The 16,705-nt window shown below is 35.6% G+C and overlaps 1 protein-coding gene across 3 annotated transcripts in view; it reads right to left on the reverse strand.

Moving 5' to 3' along the window:
• FCHO2 (FCH and mu domain containing endocytic adaptor 2) overlaps positions 1–16,705 on the reverse strand; it is a 119,376-nt gene that overhangs the window by 73,133 nt on the left and 29,538 nt on the right. For 2 of the 3 annotated variants that reach the window (XM_069556192.1, XM_069556193.1), the window contains exons 3-6: positions 13,787–13,861; positions 8,350–8,491; positions 8,107–8,259; positions 2,767–2,871 (exon numbers count right to left, since the gene is read on the reverse strand). In XM_069556192.1, the coding sequence (XP_069412293.1) occupies positions 2,767–2,871; positions 8,107–8,259; positions 8,350–8,491; positions 13,787–13,861 (475 nt within the window). Of the gene's footprint in view, positions 1–2,766; positions 2,872–8,106; positions 8,260–8,349; positions 8,492–13,786; positions 13,862–15,608; positions 15,969–16,705 lie in introns of those variants that run through there. The other variant, XM_069556194.1, reaches the window with a different exon arrangement.

A 16,705-nucleotide genomic window follows, 5' to 3' on the forward strand; every position in this document is an offset into this window, starting at 1 on the left:
GGAGCCTCATTTAAACTAAACCCTTCCTGAAACATTATCACTTCTGAGCTGCCACGACATTACACTTTCCAGTTTTTTTCCTTCTCTGGCTCTCCTACTTGGGTTTCAGCATCTTTTCCTCTTCCAAACTGACAACGATGAACCTCAGAGTTTGGCTTTAATTCCCCACTCTCTATCCATAGATGATGTCATTATGGTTTTGTGTACTGCCAAGCCCCTATATTATAAAGGCCCAATTCTTTATTCAAAATTTTCGGGACCAAGTGTTTGGGAATTTAAATATTTTGGATTTTTTTGAAATAAAGGTAACGTGTTTTCATATATGTCATTATACTACCAGTAGGATCTGCAGTGGCATCTGTTTATCAAACACTAAAGGAAAACATTTATATTCAGCCTAAGTAGGATAAAGAGACTATATATAGCCTTACACCAGATCAAATCAAGTTCTGCTGCCAAATGAATTCTAGAAAAAAAAAAGGGGGGGAGGTTCAGAGAATTCAGAATTGTCAATAAGGGGTTGTGAACATTATGTCCAGTCCAGATTACTTAAGAGCCTCCAAAACTGCCATTTGCTTTCTCCACTTAAGTATAAAAGGATTAATCCCCGATGGTTCAGTGGGTAAAGAATCTGCCTACAATGCAGGAGACCCCCTTCCAACCCCTCAAAGAACAGGTCTTCATCTAGACTTTGCTATTCATCTCTGTCAAATCTGGAAGAGACCTGGAACTCCTTTAGAATTCTCCCATCCACCCTAACCCTGCCATCTCCAAATGTATTCACTTCTCTCCTTCTCCAAGGCAACCACACTGACTCTTATCCTTCTCAATGGACTACAATACTACCTTCCAAATTGGACTCATGATTTTCCTTTGGCCTCACTATAATCCATTCTTCATGAAACTGTCAAAATTAGCTTTAAAAATGCAGATCATATCATGTCTTATCCCTGCATACAGCTCTTCAGTGTCTTCCAATTGCTCTTAGAAGAAAACCTAAGCCCTCACTAGAGCCTGGTCCTTGACTATCTCTTTAACCTCATTTTTAACCACCATCTCTCCTGTTTTAGTAAGTATTTTTACTTTCTAGAATGTGGAGCTCTTTCATACACCTAGGTCTTCATAGCCATGGTCCCAATGCCTGGAACATGCATACCCTAGACTGTCTGTACTGATTCTTCAAGGCTCAATTTTAAATGTTAGTTCTCCAAAAAGGCCTTTCCTAACTCCCTAATCCAAATTAAGTGAAAGCCACTCAGTCATGTCCGACTCTTTCGACCTCATGGGCTATACAGTCCATGAAATTCTCCAGGCCAGAACACTGGAATGGGAAGCCTATCCCTTCTCCAGCGGAGCTTCCTGACCCAGGAATCAAACAAGGGTCTCCTGCATTGCAGGTATTTTCTTTACCAACTGAGCTACCCAGGAAGTCTCTAGTCCAAATTAGGCCATCTCTATAATTCTATCTCATGATCTCACGGAAGCCTGTTCTTTTCCTTTGTAACAATTATAATAATCTGTAACTTTATAATTAAGCATATATTTAATGTCTGTCTCCCTCCTCTATACTGTATATACTCCACGTAAAGCACAGAGAATTTATTTACGTATATACTGTACAAATCTAGCATCTAGCAGTGCCTACAACATGGTAAGATGAGTGCATTATGCCTACACACAAGCATGCAAACCCTCTGTTTCTGGGACGTGACTCATTCAGCACTCCAAGCAAGATGACGCCCTAGAATCCAAAGAGGCAGATTCATAAAGTCCTTCTTCACACCTACAGAGTGCCTACCATGAGCTAGGAACTGTTTTAAATGCAGAGGAGATAGCAGCAAACAAACCACTCTCTGCTCTCACAGAACTTACTCAGTGGTGGGAGACAGACAATAAAAAACACGGGCAGCAAAGCGAGTGTGCTTCACCACGTTTCTAGTCCTCTCAGACACGATGACTAAGAATGCTCTAAAAAGAGGCTTCTCTACCAGTCTCAGTGCCAGAGTGAAGAGCTGACTCATCACGGACAAGCAGCGTGCACTTGCTACTGTAATCCACTGAGATCTGCGGGGATTCTCTGTCACCCCAGCATCCCCATCCTATCCTGTCTGAAATAGTAAATAAAATTCATGGTGTTAGGTGATGACAGCTGTTAAGGAGAAAAACAAAACAAGAGGACAAGACATCAGGGTAGAAGCTTTGGATAGGATTCATAAAAGGCACCCATCTTAAATCTAGCCCTGTAATTAAGGCCTTAAGAATATCAAATTGAATATAATTTATCCCAAGTCAATGGGAGACAGACTTTTTTAAACTGTCTATTTTCCTTTACTAACACGGAAGTTCTATGAGAGCAGGGATTCCTGATTGCTTTATTTATTAACCACTACATCCTCAGCACTGAGTGATTTCCAGTTTTCTACTTATAGTCAATTTTAAAACCCATACATAATCTTCATCATCTACCAATGTCCTCATTTTCTCCAATACTCTTTAAACATTCTCTTCTAGTTGATCTGAATAATCCCTTATGATATTATAACTACTGACTGACCATAATTTTCAATCTCCAAAACAAGAGGTGTATTTTTAAAACAGCATTATTAAAATATTGAGACTGTGCATTTTAAGAGTTTCTAATATAAAAAAATCTTATGACAGAAAAAAATTATTTGTATCAGAAATATATTTAATATAACTTACTGTAATTTATAAACAATAAATACAAATATCCTATTTTAGATTTAAAGCCTTAAAAATACCAACCTGAGTTGTTTCTGTCATTTTCTGTTCAAAATCTGCCTTTGCTAATGCATATTTTTCCACATAGAGTTTGTAAGTATCTGTAGCTTTCTTAGATTTAACAGCTGCCTGTAACAAAACAAAAACATTTAGAATTACACAAAATCACTTTACTTTCCTTAAAAAAAAAAAAAAGTGCGTTTTAAGAGGTGAGGCCTATGCTGAGTTCAAGATGACATAGACTAACTTTAATACCTTTTTTCAAGTCTTTCTTATTAGTGTTTTTTGTTATGGTCACCCAATGATGTAGAAATTAAATCCTAATTCTCTTGTCCAATGGAATGTGCTTTTAAAAGTTAAAATACTTTCATTTATAACCCAGAGGAAGATCACACAACCACATTTTAACAGTACAATGTTACTAAAAATTCAGCAATCAAGAATGTGACAATACCAGCAGAATATAATATGAGTCTTCTTCCTTCCTCCTACAACAGATACTCCATTTAAGGTCTGATCAGTGACTATAAAGCTAGCACGAAAACTGAAAAAATAAAATCAATTTTCCTTGATGTTGCTCAATTTTTTTTACACTTCAGAAAGTCAATAATTTGTTTTAATCATTGTCTATTTTTCAAGATTTCTATTTTTTAATTGCTACTGTATTATAATAGTTTTTATTTTATCAAAGTTACTTATTCAACACAAATTTAACAATATATTAAATATTAGGTACTAAGGAACAGGAAGACAAATTATGTACAACTCTTTTCCTCAGGGAGTTAATAAAAGAAGCACAACCCATACAAAAAAGGCTAGAAACAGGTGGAAAGTAACCAGTAGATTGGGGCAGACATGTGGCTATCAAGAAATTTGATTATTCTCAAAAGACTGCTCAATTTGAATACAGGAAATCTGAAGGGAAGGGGTGTTGAAGTAAATAAGAGTTTAAAGAAGATAGAAAAACAAAAGAGAGAAGCTATAGCATTTCAAGATAAAAGATCTCCACTTTCTTGGTGTGATAAAAGGTGGTCTGCTGTGAGTGAAGAGAAGGCTGTGGTTGGAAACTTCAGAATAAAGTTTCAAACCATGGTGATGGAGGATGCAACTGGTAATAATCACCGCAGTAAAAGTATTACAAAGAGCCACTGAGGGCTAAGCTGCAAAACCTGGAATTTGTACAGAGACAATCAGAACCATAGGTAATTATTTCCAACTATGTTCAGGAGTCTAACAGTAAGTATTAGAAACCAATCTAATAAGTATTAGAAACACAAAGTTGGGTTTACCTGGAGATTGGGAATGGCAAGAGATGCATACAGTTCTAGACCCTAAAAAAGTAACTTTGCACTGTCTTTGAAAATTTTACTGCATATATTATATTAAACATATATGCTTTATCCTTGCTGGCCTTTATAAACAAAGAATATAGGACATCACTTTATCTTACAAGTGTATCAAAACTATATCTTGTATCAAAACTGAATGCGGTTTCCATTCATGGTCTGGCAACAAAGATCCCACGTGCCAGGGAACAACCAAGTCCGATGCTCTAGGGCCCGTGCACAACTACTGAGCCTGCGGGCTGCAACTACAGAGCCCACGCGCTGCAATGAAACTCCCCTCGTGACACAATGAAGAGCCCACGTGCCACAACTAAGACTCGATGCAGCCAAATTCATTAAAACAAACAAACAAACGGGAAACTGGGGCAGAAGAAACTAGTTTTTAAAGCAATAGCTACATTTCCTCTCATAATTAAAAACTGGTTCTAATAGATTACCAAGAGATAATGAAAGAAATCCAGTATTTTATCATTTCCTTAGCATTATAAATAAATTTATTGATATACTACTGGAAATAGTTCTGTTTAAGGGTCTATATAATTTTTCCAGTAACATCTTATGAATCAAATGTATACATAAAAAATAAGTACTTTGTCATAGTCCACAAATACGAGTAACTTCTAAATGGCGCTTTATAAAAGGGTTTGTAAATGAAGATGAGAAGCATACTATGTCATAATATCCAATAAGTATGCTTTCAAGTTCACACACACAAAAAATAGTTCAAAGATCTGTTTTTAAAAAAATCTACATTCATGGTAATAAAGAGCTTATTAATAAAGAGCTTATTACAGGCCAAAATATTTACTTAAGCTTGGATTTAACTATATATAAATCAGAGACACACTAACACCTCTAGTATCACAAGCAATAATTGCTTCTTGAGCAGAACAACTAGAAAAAAGCACTGTTTTCTCTTATTTTTGCTGATTCAGAAGATTTAAATTATACTTTTTTCAGTAGTTATGCTTAATGTTATACTTGACTACTACTAATTCTAATATACCATTAATTGTAAAACACACCATTATTTTGTGTACCACTCAAACAGAGAAACACTGTCAATTACACCATGAAATAATGCTTTCTTATCACTTAAAATTTTTATTTTAGACTTATTATAAGAGCTCTTTTAGACTTACTTGGAGGTAGATTTTTATTCTTGTGTGATAAAAATAAAAAAGAAAGCAAAATGAACTGTTTGAGATACTCCTCAATCTTTCTTCACATTCAGATTCTGACTCTTCTCAATTACTTCCAAGTCAGGGGCTGCTGCTAAGGTCTGTTTTTCCCCCCACATATTATCATCTTCAAAGTCACCAAGAATATTATTGACAGAGAATATCTTAAAAGTGCCCCACTACCATCTTCAGATTTTCTTCCAAACAGTGGTGTTCACATTTTCTTGATTTTACCAGGTCTCAACAAAAGGTTTTCAAACAATAATCAGAACCCTTCCTTCCTCAATGGTCTGTTACCTGAAACAACAGTGTTGCGGCTGTCCATCTAGCCACCAGATATACCAAGCTTACAGAGGCAGTGACGCCACAGGACAGAGGCCACCTGCCCACAGTGATGATGATACCACCATTTGAAGATGCATTCTAACTTCAGAGATGTGAGGAAAAAGATATACCCGGCAGCTTTTCATATTCTTTTTTCTGGTGTCTCAGTCTGAATTATCTTTATTTAACCTGCTTAATACCGAGAACACATTTGTGATCCAATTCTTGAATTTAATTCTGAAAAAATTCTGATCTGTTAACTCTTCAAATATTACCTATCTACCATCCTCTCCAATTTTTTTCTTCTAAAATCCACAGCAGACCACAGTGACCTTTACTCTCTGCATATGTCACTGGTAAGTTCCCAAATTCAGTCTTTTACTATATCAACTCTAAAGTTTATCTTCTCTAATGCCTTTTAAAAATTTCAATAACTATATATTTCATTGCCAAGTTTTCTACTTAGCTGTTTTCCCATCTACCAGTTCTTGTTTCATCTGTCTCTCTTAACTTCTTTAATATAAGTGTATGTTCATTTGCAACTCTGAACATCCTGAACGTATATGTTTCTGATCGTGTTTAATAAACCTAAATTTTATTTGAATTGAATTCTTCTTCTAGTTGTTAAATTTGCTGCCATTTGTCTTAACAAAGATCCCTTGCTTTTCCAAAGTTTGTCTTATGCCACTTTGCTTTTACTAATGAATTACATTAGTACCTGTCTTCACAAACTGGAAAAAAATCCAGAGAGGATTTTTACTTTTACAAAAACAAAGGTGAAAAGAAAAATAGTTCTCAGTGTTTGCTTTGCAGGAGCCAGTATGAAGGGAGCACACACCCTGAGACCAGTGAGAGCGATCCAAGCTCCTCTCCACGACCCACCCACACTTAGCATTGGTCTCAGCATTGGTCTCCACAGATCTGAACTGCTTCTGTGAGCATCTGCGCTTTAACTCAGCTTCCTTCATACATTCATTAGCAAGATGTGTTCTAAGGCAATTGCTTCTCTGCCATTTTGGTTCACGTAAGTTTTCATGTGAAAAACACACTGTTGTATAGCAGGGGAAAGCTGTATGAGATTTCTTAAGATGTACTCCAAAAGTGTGGTTGTTTGCTCATTTCAAGTGTGAGGTTTCTTTTTTCCCCTCTCTTCTCCCTGTCCCTCCATCAGTGATACTGGACAACTCTATAGAATACAAGGTAAACATCACCTCCTAGAATTGTGCTGTACTTAATCATTTACGCTCACCCGTCCCCATCTAGCAGTTTCACGTTATCTCCTGCCAGCCCTCCAAGGTTCCAATTTACCACCAGTCATACAAAGGCAGCTTTTAATTACTTCCCTGGAAGAATACTGAGGATATGACCAAAATAGTCATAATCAGGGCAAATCCATGGCCTGATTGCCACTTAGAACTGTGTCCATTAAGCCCCAGCATCCAATAATGCTTTAGCCCTTCAGCAGCACAAACCTTTTTTTTTTTTTTTTTTGCTATTTATAGCCCCACCTCAAGTGGGGAGTATTTAGTCTCCCATACCATACAAGAGCTAAACTCCATTGCCTAACTTAGGACTTCGGGTCCAACAAGCCTGCATAATCAATCTTGACACATGCCTTTGAGTTTCTGTTCCATTTCTAGTTCATTAATAATAATAATATTCTTCTTCTGGGACCATGTTATTTTGCTTTACTTTCTCTTTTTATATTTTATTCTTAACTGCTGTGTCTGAAATGCTGTTTGAAAATCATGAATTTGCTGTGCCTCATTTTTTACCCCTTTCCAATTTTTATTTATTGTACAACACTAAAGGAAACATAATATCCCAAATTCCATTGACTGTTTTGATTTTTCCAGATTTCTAATTCTTGCCCATGTATACACAATTTTATAATTATTATAATTGCAAGATAGTTACTTTTTTTTACTGGATATTTCAAATATTCTACAAAGCTTTCAAAATTATCACTCCCTATGACTGATTCCTAAATGATAATATACCACATCAAACAAGTGGATGGTTGAACTGTTTTGAAAGGTGAAAAAAAATCTACTTTCAATCAAGATGAGAGTAAGGGAAAGCATTGCGGTTTACCACAATGCTAGATACATGGGCTCAAAGTCAGCAATAAATCACCCACAACATATATTTATAGCTTACCCTCAAGTATCTACTGCCTTGCTAAATATACCAAAGTCTAGCTTTAAATTCTTTTTTACCTTATTATTAAATCTTATACCAAGAACTATCTCATCAATTATCTTATACAAATATCCTACAAATGTGTCACTGATATAAAGCAATCATCCCTTTTCATGTATTTGCTAAACTACTTACCATACACAACATATTTTGCAAACCTACTTTTGTTTCACTTAGGAAAATCATTAACACTCATGCACAGTGACTTTCATCTTTAACATGAGCTCATTCTTGAGTGTTTAAAGATTAAATGCAGTCTTGTATTTGAAAACACTTTGAAAACACAGAGGTATTATTTTTATTACGATTACCTTTTCTATTTCTCTCTGTGTAGCTCCTTCCTTTTTCAAACGTTCCTGTTCTACACACTTGGCGTTGTAATTTTCCTTGGACTTCTGGAGGGCCTGAGTTATGCTCTGAATGGCTTGAACAGCTTCCAGAGTTCCTGCAACTTCTTCTTTAGTCTGTTAGGTATGAAATGATTCATCAAAATAATAGAACTACAAAGTATTCAATATCTGACCAACCGATCCAATGAGCAACATAACTGATACCTTTTTATGCGACTTCACTTGTTCTTCTCCATACTTCTGAACTTCCTTTATTAATTCTTGTAATTTTCTAACAAGATCCAAGTGACAATTTGCTAATTTCTCTGTAGATGTTTTGAATACATCCCACACTGGTGCAAATGTTCTAAAGGGAAGAAAACATGGGAATAATTTACTAAAAGGAAAAAAAAGTTTAAAGCTCCAAAACAGAACCACTGGAACTAATGGGCAGAAGATGAGATTAAATTAAATCATAAATGAAATGAAAGATGGATCTTGATTTTTTTAGGCCTTGGTTAATTATTTAAAATGTTTTTATTTTAATTGGAGGTTAATTACAATATTGTATTGGTTTTGCCATACAGCAAGATGAATCCGCCACAGGTATACACGTGTTCCCCATCCTGAACCCCCCTCCCTCCTCCCTCCCCGTACCATCCCTCTGGGTTGTCTCATTACACCAGTCCCAAGCATCCAGTATCATGCATCGAACCTGGACTGGCGATTCATTCCATACATGATATTATACATGTTTCAATGCCATTCTCCCAAATCATCCCACCCTCTCCCTCTCCCACAGAATCCAAAAGACTGTTCTATACATCTGTGTCTCTTTTGCTGTCTCGCATACAGGGTTATCATTACCATCTTTCTAAATTCCATATATACGAGTTGTTGTAAAGTAATTAACATCCAATTAAAATAAATAAATTTATATTTTTAAAATAAATAAATAAAATATTTTTATACCTCAGATACACAGAAATGAGTTAATTCATATCACAGGTCTGGCCATGACCCTGTCTTAATTATGTCATTTCCTGAGTTGATCTGATTACTTAGATTTTTATCAGAAGACTTTCTAATCACTATCTGTTTAAAATTAATCTATTATCAAATCTCAATTCTAGACCCTGTAGTGCTCCATTTAAAAAGCTTCACTGAAAATAAAAGCTCCTGGAAATCCAGTGGTTAGGACTCCACACTTCCAATGCAGAGGGCACAGGTTGAACCCCTGGTCAAGGAACTAAGATCCCATAAGCCATGCCATGCAGTGTGGCCAAATAAACAAATACAATTAAAAAATAAAAACTCTTCTGAATTTAAACATGCAAAAGTTAAATCTGCACATGACTTAGCTGGTTTTAGAAAAGGCAGGGGAACCAGAGATCAAATTGCCAACATTTGCTGGATCATCGAAAAAGCAAGAGAGTTCCAGAAAAACATCTATTTCTGCTTTATTGACTATGCCAAAGCCTTTGTCTGTGTGGATCACAATAAACTGTGGAAAATTCTGAAAGAGATGGGAATACCAGACCACCTGACCTGCCTCTTGAGAAACCTATACGCAAGTCAGGAAGCAACAGTTAGAACTGGACATGGAACAACAGACTGGTTCCAAATAGGAAAAGGAGTCCATCAACGCTGTATATTGTCACCCTGCTTATTTAACTACATCATGAGAAACGCTGGACTGGAAGAAACACAAGCTGGAATCAAGATTGACAGGAGAAATAACAATAACCTCAGATATGCAGATGACACCACCCTTATGGCAGAAAGTGAAGAAGAACTAAAAAGCCTCTTGATGAAAGTGAAAGAGGAGAGTGAAAAAGTTGGCTTAAAGCTCAACATTCAGAAAACGAAGATCATGGCATCCGGTCCCATCATTTCATGGGAAATAGATGGGGAAACAGTGGAAACAGTGTCAGACTTTATTTTGGGGGGCTCCAAAATCACTGCAGATGTTGACTGCAGCCATGAAATGAAAAGACGCTTACCCCTTGGAAGAAAAGTTATGACCAACCTAGACAGCATATTCAAAAGCAGAGACATTACTTTCCCGACTAAGGTCCGTCTAGTCAAGGCTATGGTTTTTCCAGTGGTCATGTATGGATGTGAGAGTTGGACTGTGAAGAAGGCTGAGCACTGAAGAATTGATGCTTTTGAACTGCAGTGTTGGAGAAGACTCTTGAGAGTCCCTTGGACTGCAAGGAGATCCAACCAGTCCATTCTGAAGGAGATCAGCCCTGGGACTTCTGTGGAAGGACTGATGCTGAAGCTGAAACTCCAGTACTTTGGCCACCTCATGCAAAGAGCTGACTCATTGGAAAAGACTCTGATGCTGGGAGGGATTGGGGGCAGGAGGAGAAGGGGACGACCGAGGATGAGATGGCTGGATGGCATCACTGACTCGATGGACGTGAGTCTGAGTGAACTCCGGGCGTTGGTGAGGGACAGGGAGGCCTGGCGTGCCGCGGTTCATGGGGTCGCAAAGAGTCGGACACGACTGAGCGACTGGACTGAACTGAAGCATTATTTTGGAATTGTTCTCTGAAGCTTGGTTTCAGGTTTTACCCACGTGCTTCAACAAACACCAGACAGTCCCCTTTCTACTACACTTGCTACAGAATGCATCACATTTTCCTATCACTTTTTCTCAACATTGAGAATTTAATGTATTTAGCAGGTTCAAGTACTTTCAAGAATTACTACACTGTAATATCGTAGATAATACTTAGGATGCCAAAGGTCAGTTTAAACTAATTTGGTCAGTAGAGAATGATGTAAGAATAATTTTATCCTATGCTTTCCTCAGGTACTTCATCAGATATTTTCAACAGCATTTGCCTTGCTCTGTGATAAAACAAAGACTAGCAATGATCACTAAGGCAAGAAGGTAGAGAAAGGAATTACTCATCCTAATATGTACTCTTTACCAGTTGCTGTGTTTCTTAGCCAGCAAGAAAGCTAACTGACACAACCATTTCAAGCAATAACAATAATGTTCAAGGAGGATAAATACTTAAACAGGACTGTTCTGATTAGAGCTTACCTCCCACTTTAGAATCTAATCAGCATTAAACTGGCAAGTAATTAGATGGAAAATTTCAAGAGAAAAAAGGACACCTGAAAAGTATCCACTCACAACAGCACCAAAACACATGTGTATCACTTCAAGTGAACCTGATACCTGATAGTCTAGATTTCACAAAACAGATGAGAGTGTCCCTTTACTTTAACAAAGGAGGTTCAGCATAAGATTTCTTTAAATAAGGTTTCCTTAAGGAATTACAACTATTCCATTTTATAAAGGTTGATACACACAACGTTTTTCTGGCCAGGTAATACACAATAACATACAATAAGCACTAAGAAATGAAACTAATGAATCCAAAATATGTTTAAATGCAATTAAATTCAAAAGATAAAATTCAATTTCAGTAATATTTAAAATCTTTATAATCTTAAGTAACAACACTAACAGAAAAAATGAAATAACATCTATTATTCATGAAAGGCATACATTTCAAAGACAGAAATGTTGTCAGTAACTTTATTAGGAAACACCTTTTTTTCTACCTCTCACCTGGTAACTAAAAATAAGGTAGAATTTCCTAGATTAAAACTATGGCCTCATGTTCAGTGAACATGTTCAGTAAGACAAGTATCATACAATATTACCCATGTGTGGACGGCATAAATGAACTTATTTACAAAACAGAAGTAGTCGCAGATGTGGAAAACAAACTTATGGTGACCAGGAAAAGGGGGAGGAGGGACAAACTGTGAGACAGGCACTGACAGGCACACACTACCGTATATACAATGCAACTAACAGTGACCTACTGTATATCAAGGGGAACTCTACTCAGTACTCTGTTAATGGCCTACGTGGGCAAAGAATCTTAAAAAAACAAAAAACAAACAAAAAACAGAAGTAGAGTCCCAGATGTAGAAAACAAACAAACTATGGTTACCAAGGGGTGGGGAAGGATAAACTGGGAGACTGGGATGGGCATATACATACCACTATATATAAAAGAGATAACTGATAAGCACCTCCGCTATATGCATAGCACAGGAACTCTACTCAATACACTATCATGGCCTATACGGGAAAAGAAATTTTAAAAAGACTGGGTATATATATACATACATATACATATACACACACATACATACATATAAATATATGGATAACTGATTCACTTTGCTGTACAACTGAAACTAATACAACACTGTAAATCAACTATACTCCAATAAAAATTGTTTTAAAATATTATTTCTAAAATATCAATCATACTGGAAACCTAAAAGAGTGAGTGTATGAAAGAAAATAATTTGCTATATATATGTAAAAAAAAAAAAACTATTGGTTAAAGCTAGTTTCTATTATTCCAGTTATTTTGTGGCCCTTCTACTCTGGTCAATAAAGAAGAAACTATGTTTAGAAGAGGCAAAGTCTACATGGAGGAGTTAAAAAGAGGAGGATGTGAAAAAAGTGAGAGAGTGGGAAAAAGAAGGAAGAATGAAGTTGCATGGAAGGAACCAATAGCTGCAGGACAACTGGGAGGAAAAACAAACAGCCATCAGCTACCAGTCTCCACCCTCCTCTAGGCGAAAACAGAGCTGCAGAAGGTCCTCTTGGCTGTGGCTGTTAGCACTTTCATAATGGACAGTGTCACCACCCTGAGGATGAACCAAGAGCCCTACTCCCCTTTATCTGGGCTACAAACTAGGAAGATTTCTGTTAAACTTGTCCAATTACACTAGAGAATACTTTCATAAAACAGTCATTCTTAACCAGCTTTTCAGATCATAAGAACCATACGTGAATCTGATAACCGGTATACTCCCCTTCAGACGTATGGATTAACACCTACACAAAATCTTATATAAAATTTCAGGGGAATCATAGATTCATCAGAATCCCAGATGAAGAGGAATCTTTTACTGAGTATCACTGTAAAAATCTTAATATAAATAATAAAACTATTTATATAAATATAAAACTATAAATATAAATATAAAACTATTTTAACATCTTAGTTAAAATATAATCTCTCTCCCAATTTTAGATAAGTCAGTCAGATTAAGTATTCTTTCCAGACTTGTTATTATTCAAATTACACAATTACTCTTTCCAGAGTTGTTATGGCTATAAGTATACCTCATTGAAAACACAGTCTTATTAATAATATTCATTTTTCAAAGAAAACATTTCCTGGGCACATATTTTTAAAGGGAAAATTTAAAGGTAGTCTATAAAATCCTAACTGACATTTCTAATGCATTTTAATCATTTCAATAAAATTTATATTGAGTTGTTAAAGACCACTGTTCAAGAGAATGTAAATGAACTTACAGAAACCCAGAATAATATGCATAACACGTAACATTTATAATCCCAAAACTATACTACTGAAAGACTACGTAGTTTTACAGGGGGAAAAGTAAGTTTCATTTGGCATTAACTGATTCAACAAATTCAGCTGTATTTTCTATGAAGTCAAGAATATATTCATATAGGCATATTTTAACCAAATAATTATATATTTTATATTTATGAACTATTACATCTTTAATGGAAACCTATTATTCTCAAAAACTTTGGCTAAATCAACACTGAAAGAGCTGTTTAAAGAAATTAACTCACCCAAGTTGTGAATAATTGCTTGCAGATTTTGCTAGTTTTGTCATTGACCTGGAGTACGCCTCTTCTATTGTAGCTCTGTTAAATCAAATATCAATATTGTAAGGGCTCTTGTTTAATGACCAAACACAGAAAATACAAAATAATCACAACTGCAGAAATAAACAGATAACTCAAAGTATATGTTAAAAATAAGTAGGTATGTGGTCATGAATTTCTGATCTATCTTTAAATGCCCTTTGCACACATCTATTTAAAGAACTTGTCTGGTATAGAACTAAAATAATGTTTGTCACCAAGAAACTTCGGTATAAAGTCACTCTTTTTTTTTTAGTACTAATGGTTATGTGAACAGTACCGCTTCCTATATTCTCTCTATACATACAAACTGATTCAGTATGAAAATCTTTTGTGTTTAACAGTTTTATTATTAACACTGTGATTTCATGATTATGCACACTTAATAGAATATGAGATTGATGACAGTCATCTGCACAAGACTATTAGCAAGTATGAGATCCTGAACTTCAAGTTCTTAATCTAGTCTGTGATTAGATCTAAAACAAATAAATATTTCACACTATAATATTGTGTTTCACTTACTATTATTCAGCATACAGAATTTTATGCTAAAAAAACTGAACTAAAGCCATTAAATATAGAATAGAAAAAAATGTTCCCATAGGCACATAACTTACAAATAAAAAATATGATGCTGTCTTGGCCTGTCCACCTCTACAGAAGTTCAGTTCTATCTTACCTCTCCCATCATTACCCTGTCCCTTCTCAGCCTGTGCTACCCTTAACAGAGGAGTCTACAACCACCACTGCCTTCCATTCATTTACTTTGATAGGTTCAACTAACATTGTTTTTAATGTGCAAATTCAGATCGACATGCTGTTCTTGAATCAAATCATCTGTTTAATATCTAAATGCCTCAAGCATAACTCTACCTAGATATTTTAATCACCTCAAACTCAGAATATCCAAAATAAGCTTACCTCCAAACTCTTCCCCAAACCCAACCCCACAAAAACTTTTTTAAAAAAAGGAACTATTAATAGCAGCTGACTCTCATTGACAGCCCTGTGATTTTTTTCCTGCTTCTTTAAACTTGTACGTGTCTTTTTAATATACTATATTACAAGAGTAGTACTTTGATAATTTTTTAAAAGTTAATACAGAAATAATATATCAGTGAATAAGTTAAACAACAAGGAAAAAATAGTTCAATTTCCAGTAATAGCAAGTTGATCTAAAAACCTTCCAATGAGAAAGGAGAAAAGTAGGAGAGGTGGGGGGTATGCCTAAAGGGCATCAGAGAACTAAAGACCAGTTAAGAATCAGTCAGCCAAGATCCAAGAGGAGGCTATCCAGAGAGAGACAGATATGTAGGGCAGCTTTTCCCTGGGGCATCTAGAAGAGGCAGCTAAGACTGAGAAATGGAGCAAAGCCTCACAAGGTAAGGGATATAAAACTAGCTTCAGACTTGCCACAGGTGGGAAGCATGAGAAAATCCATATCCTTTAAGTTGAGATCCAAAGAGTAAGCATAAGGAGTTAAGGATGAACCATAAGTAGGAAAGCTCTCAAAGTGACTACAAACTTATCTTTTCAAACTCTGATACTGGACCCTGCATGGTTATCTTAAACACATTCCAACAACCACCAGGCACACAAAGAAAGAAGATAAGATGAACAATCAGCAGAAACAAATTTAACAATGTTCCAAATGTTAATATTATAAAGCTCAGACTTTTTTGAGTTTATGCATTACAAAAATATAAATTCTATATCTGAAAAATACAATAACCAAAATTAATACCTCAACAGATGCAGTTAAACTGTAGATTTAATACACTGTAGTGTGTGTTAGTCACTCAGTCGTGTCTGACTCTTTGTGACCCCATGGACTAAAGTCCATCAGGCTCCTTTGTCCATGGGATTCTCCAGGCAAGAATACTGGAGTGGGTTCCTGTTTCCAATCTCCAATACACTGCAGTGAGAACTGGTAAACTAGAGAGAGGTGAGAAGAATCTATTCTGGTTTAAAGCTCAGTGAAACATAAACTAAAATATAATATTGTAAAATCAACTACAATCCAACAAAAATTAACTTAAAAAAAAAAGCTCAATGAAACAAAAGACTGGGAAACAGAAAAGAAAAATAAAAGACAAAGGACAATGCAAAAATGTCTGACATGTAAAGAAAGTAAGAACAGGTCAGAAGAAACATCTACAAGAGATAATGCTGAAGAATTTTCCAAAACTGATAAAAGCTATCAAACCACAGGTTCAAGTTAGCCCAACAAATCCTAAGAGGACAAATAAAAAGATATGTACACATTAATAAAAAATAAAAAGATAAGTCACATCACAGTAAAACTGGGGAAGGTCAAAGACAAAAAGAAAATCTAAAAGCAGCTAAACCCTTCCCAAATGTTACCTTCAAAGGAACAATTAATTAAGACTGACAGCTAACATCTAAACAGTACAATGCAATAATCTTTGAAGAATTTTTTTTAATCTAGTAAAATGCAAAACCATAAAACTCATGGAAAATAACATAGGAGAAAACTTAGATGACGTTGGCTATGGTGATGTCTTTTTAGATAAATCACTAAAGACACAATCTAGGAAAGAATTCACTGATAAGTTGGACTTCATTAAAATAAAAACCAGCTCTGTGAAAGATGTCAAGAAAATAAGAGGACAAGCCACAGACTGGGATAAATTATTTGCAAAAGAATGAGAAAAAAAAAAACACATTATCCCAAATATAGTTGACTCTTAAAGCTCAACAGTAAGAAAACAACCTGATTAAAAAATGTGCCAAAAACTTTAAGAGACACTTCACCAAAGATAACATACAGACGACAGACAAGCATATGAAAAGATGCTCTACATCACATGTCATCAGGGA

This window comes from Ovis canadensis, chromosome 16 (assembly GCF_042477335.2).
Source record: "Ovis canadensis isolate MfBH-ARS-UI-01 breed Bighorn chromosome 16, ARS-UI_OviCan_v2, whole genome shotgun sequence".
Taxonomy (NCBI): Eukaryota; Metazoa; Chordata; class Mammalia; order Artiodactyla; family Bovidae; genus Ovis; species Ovis canadensis.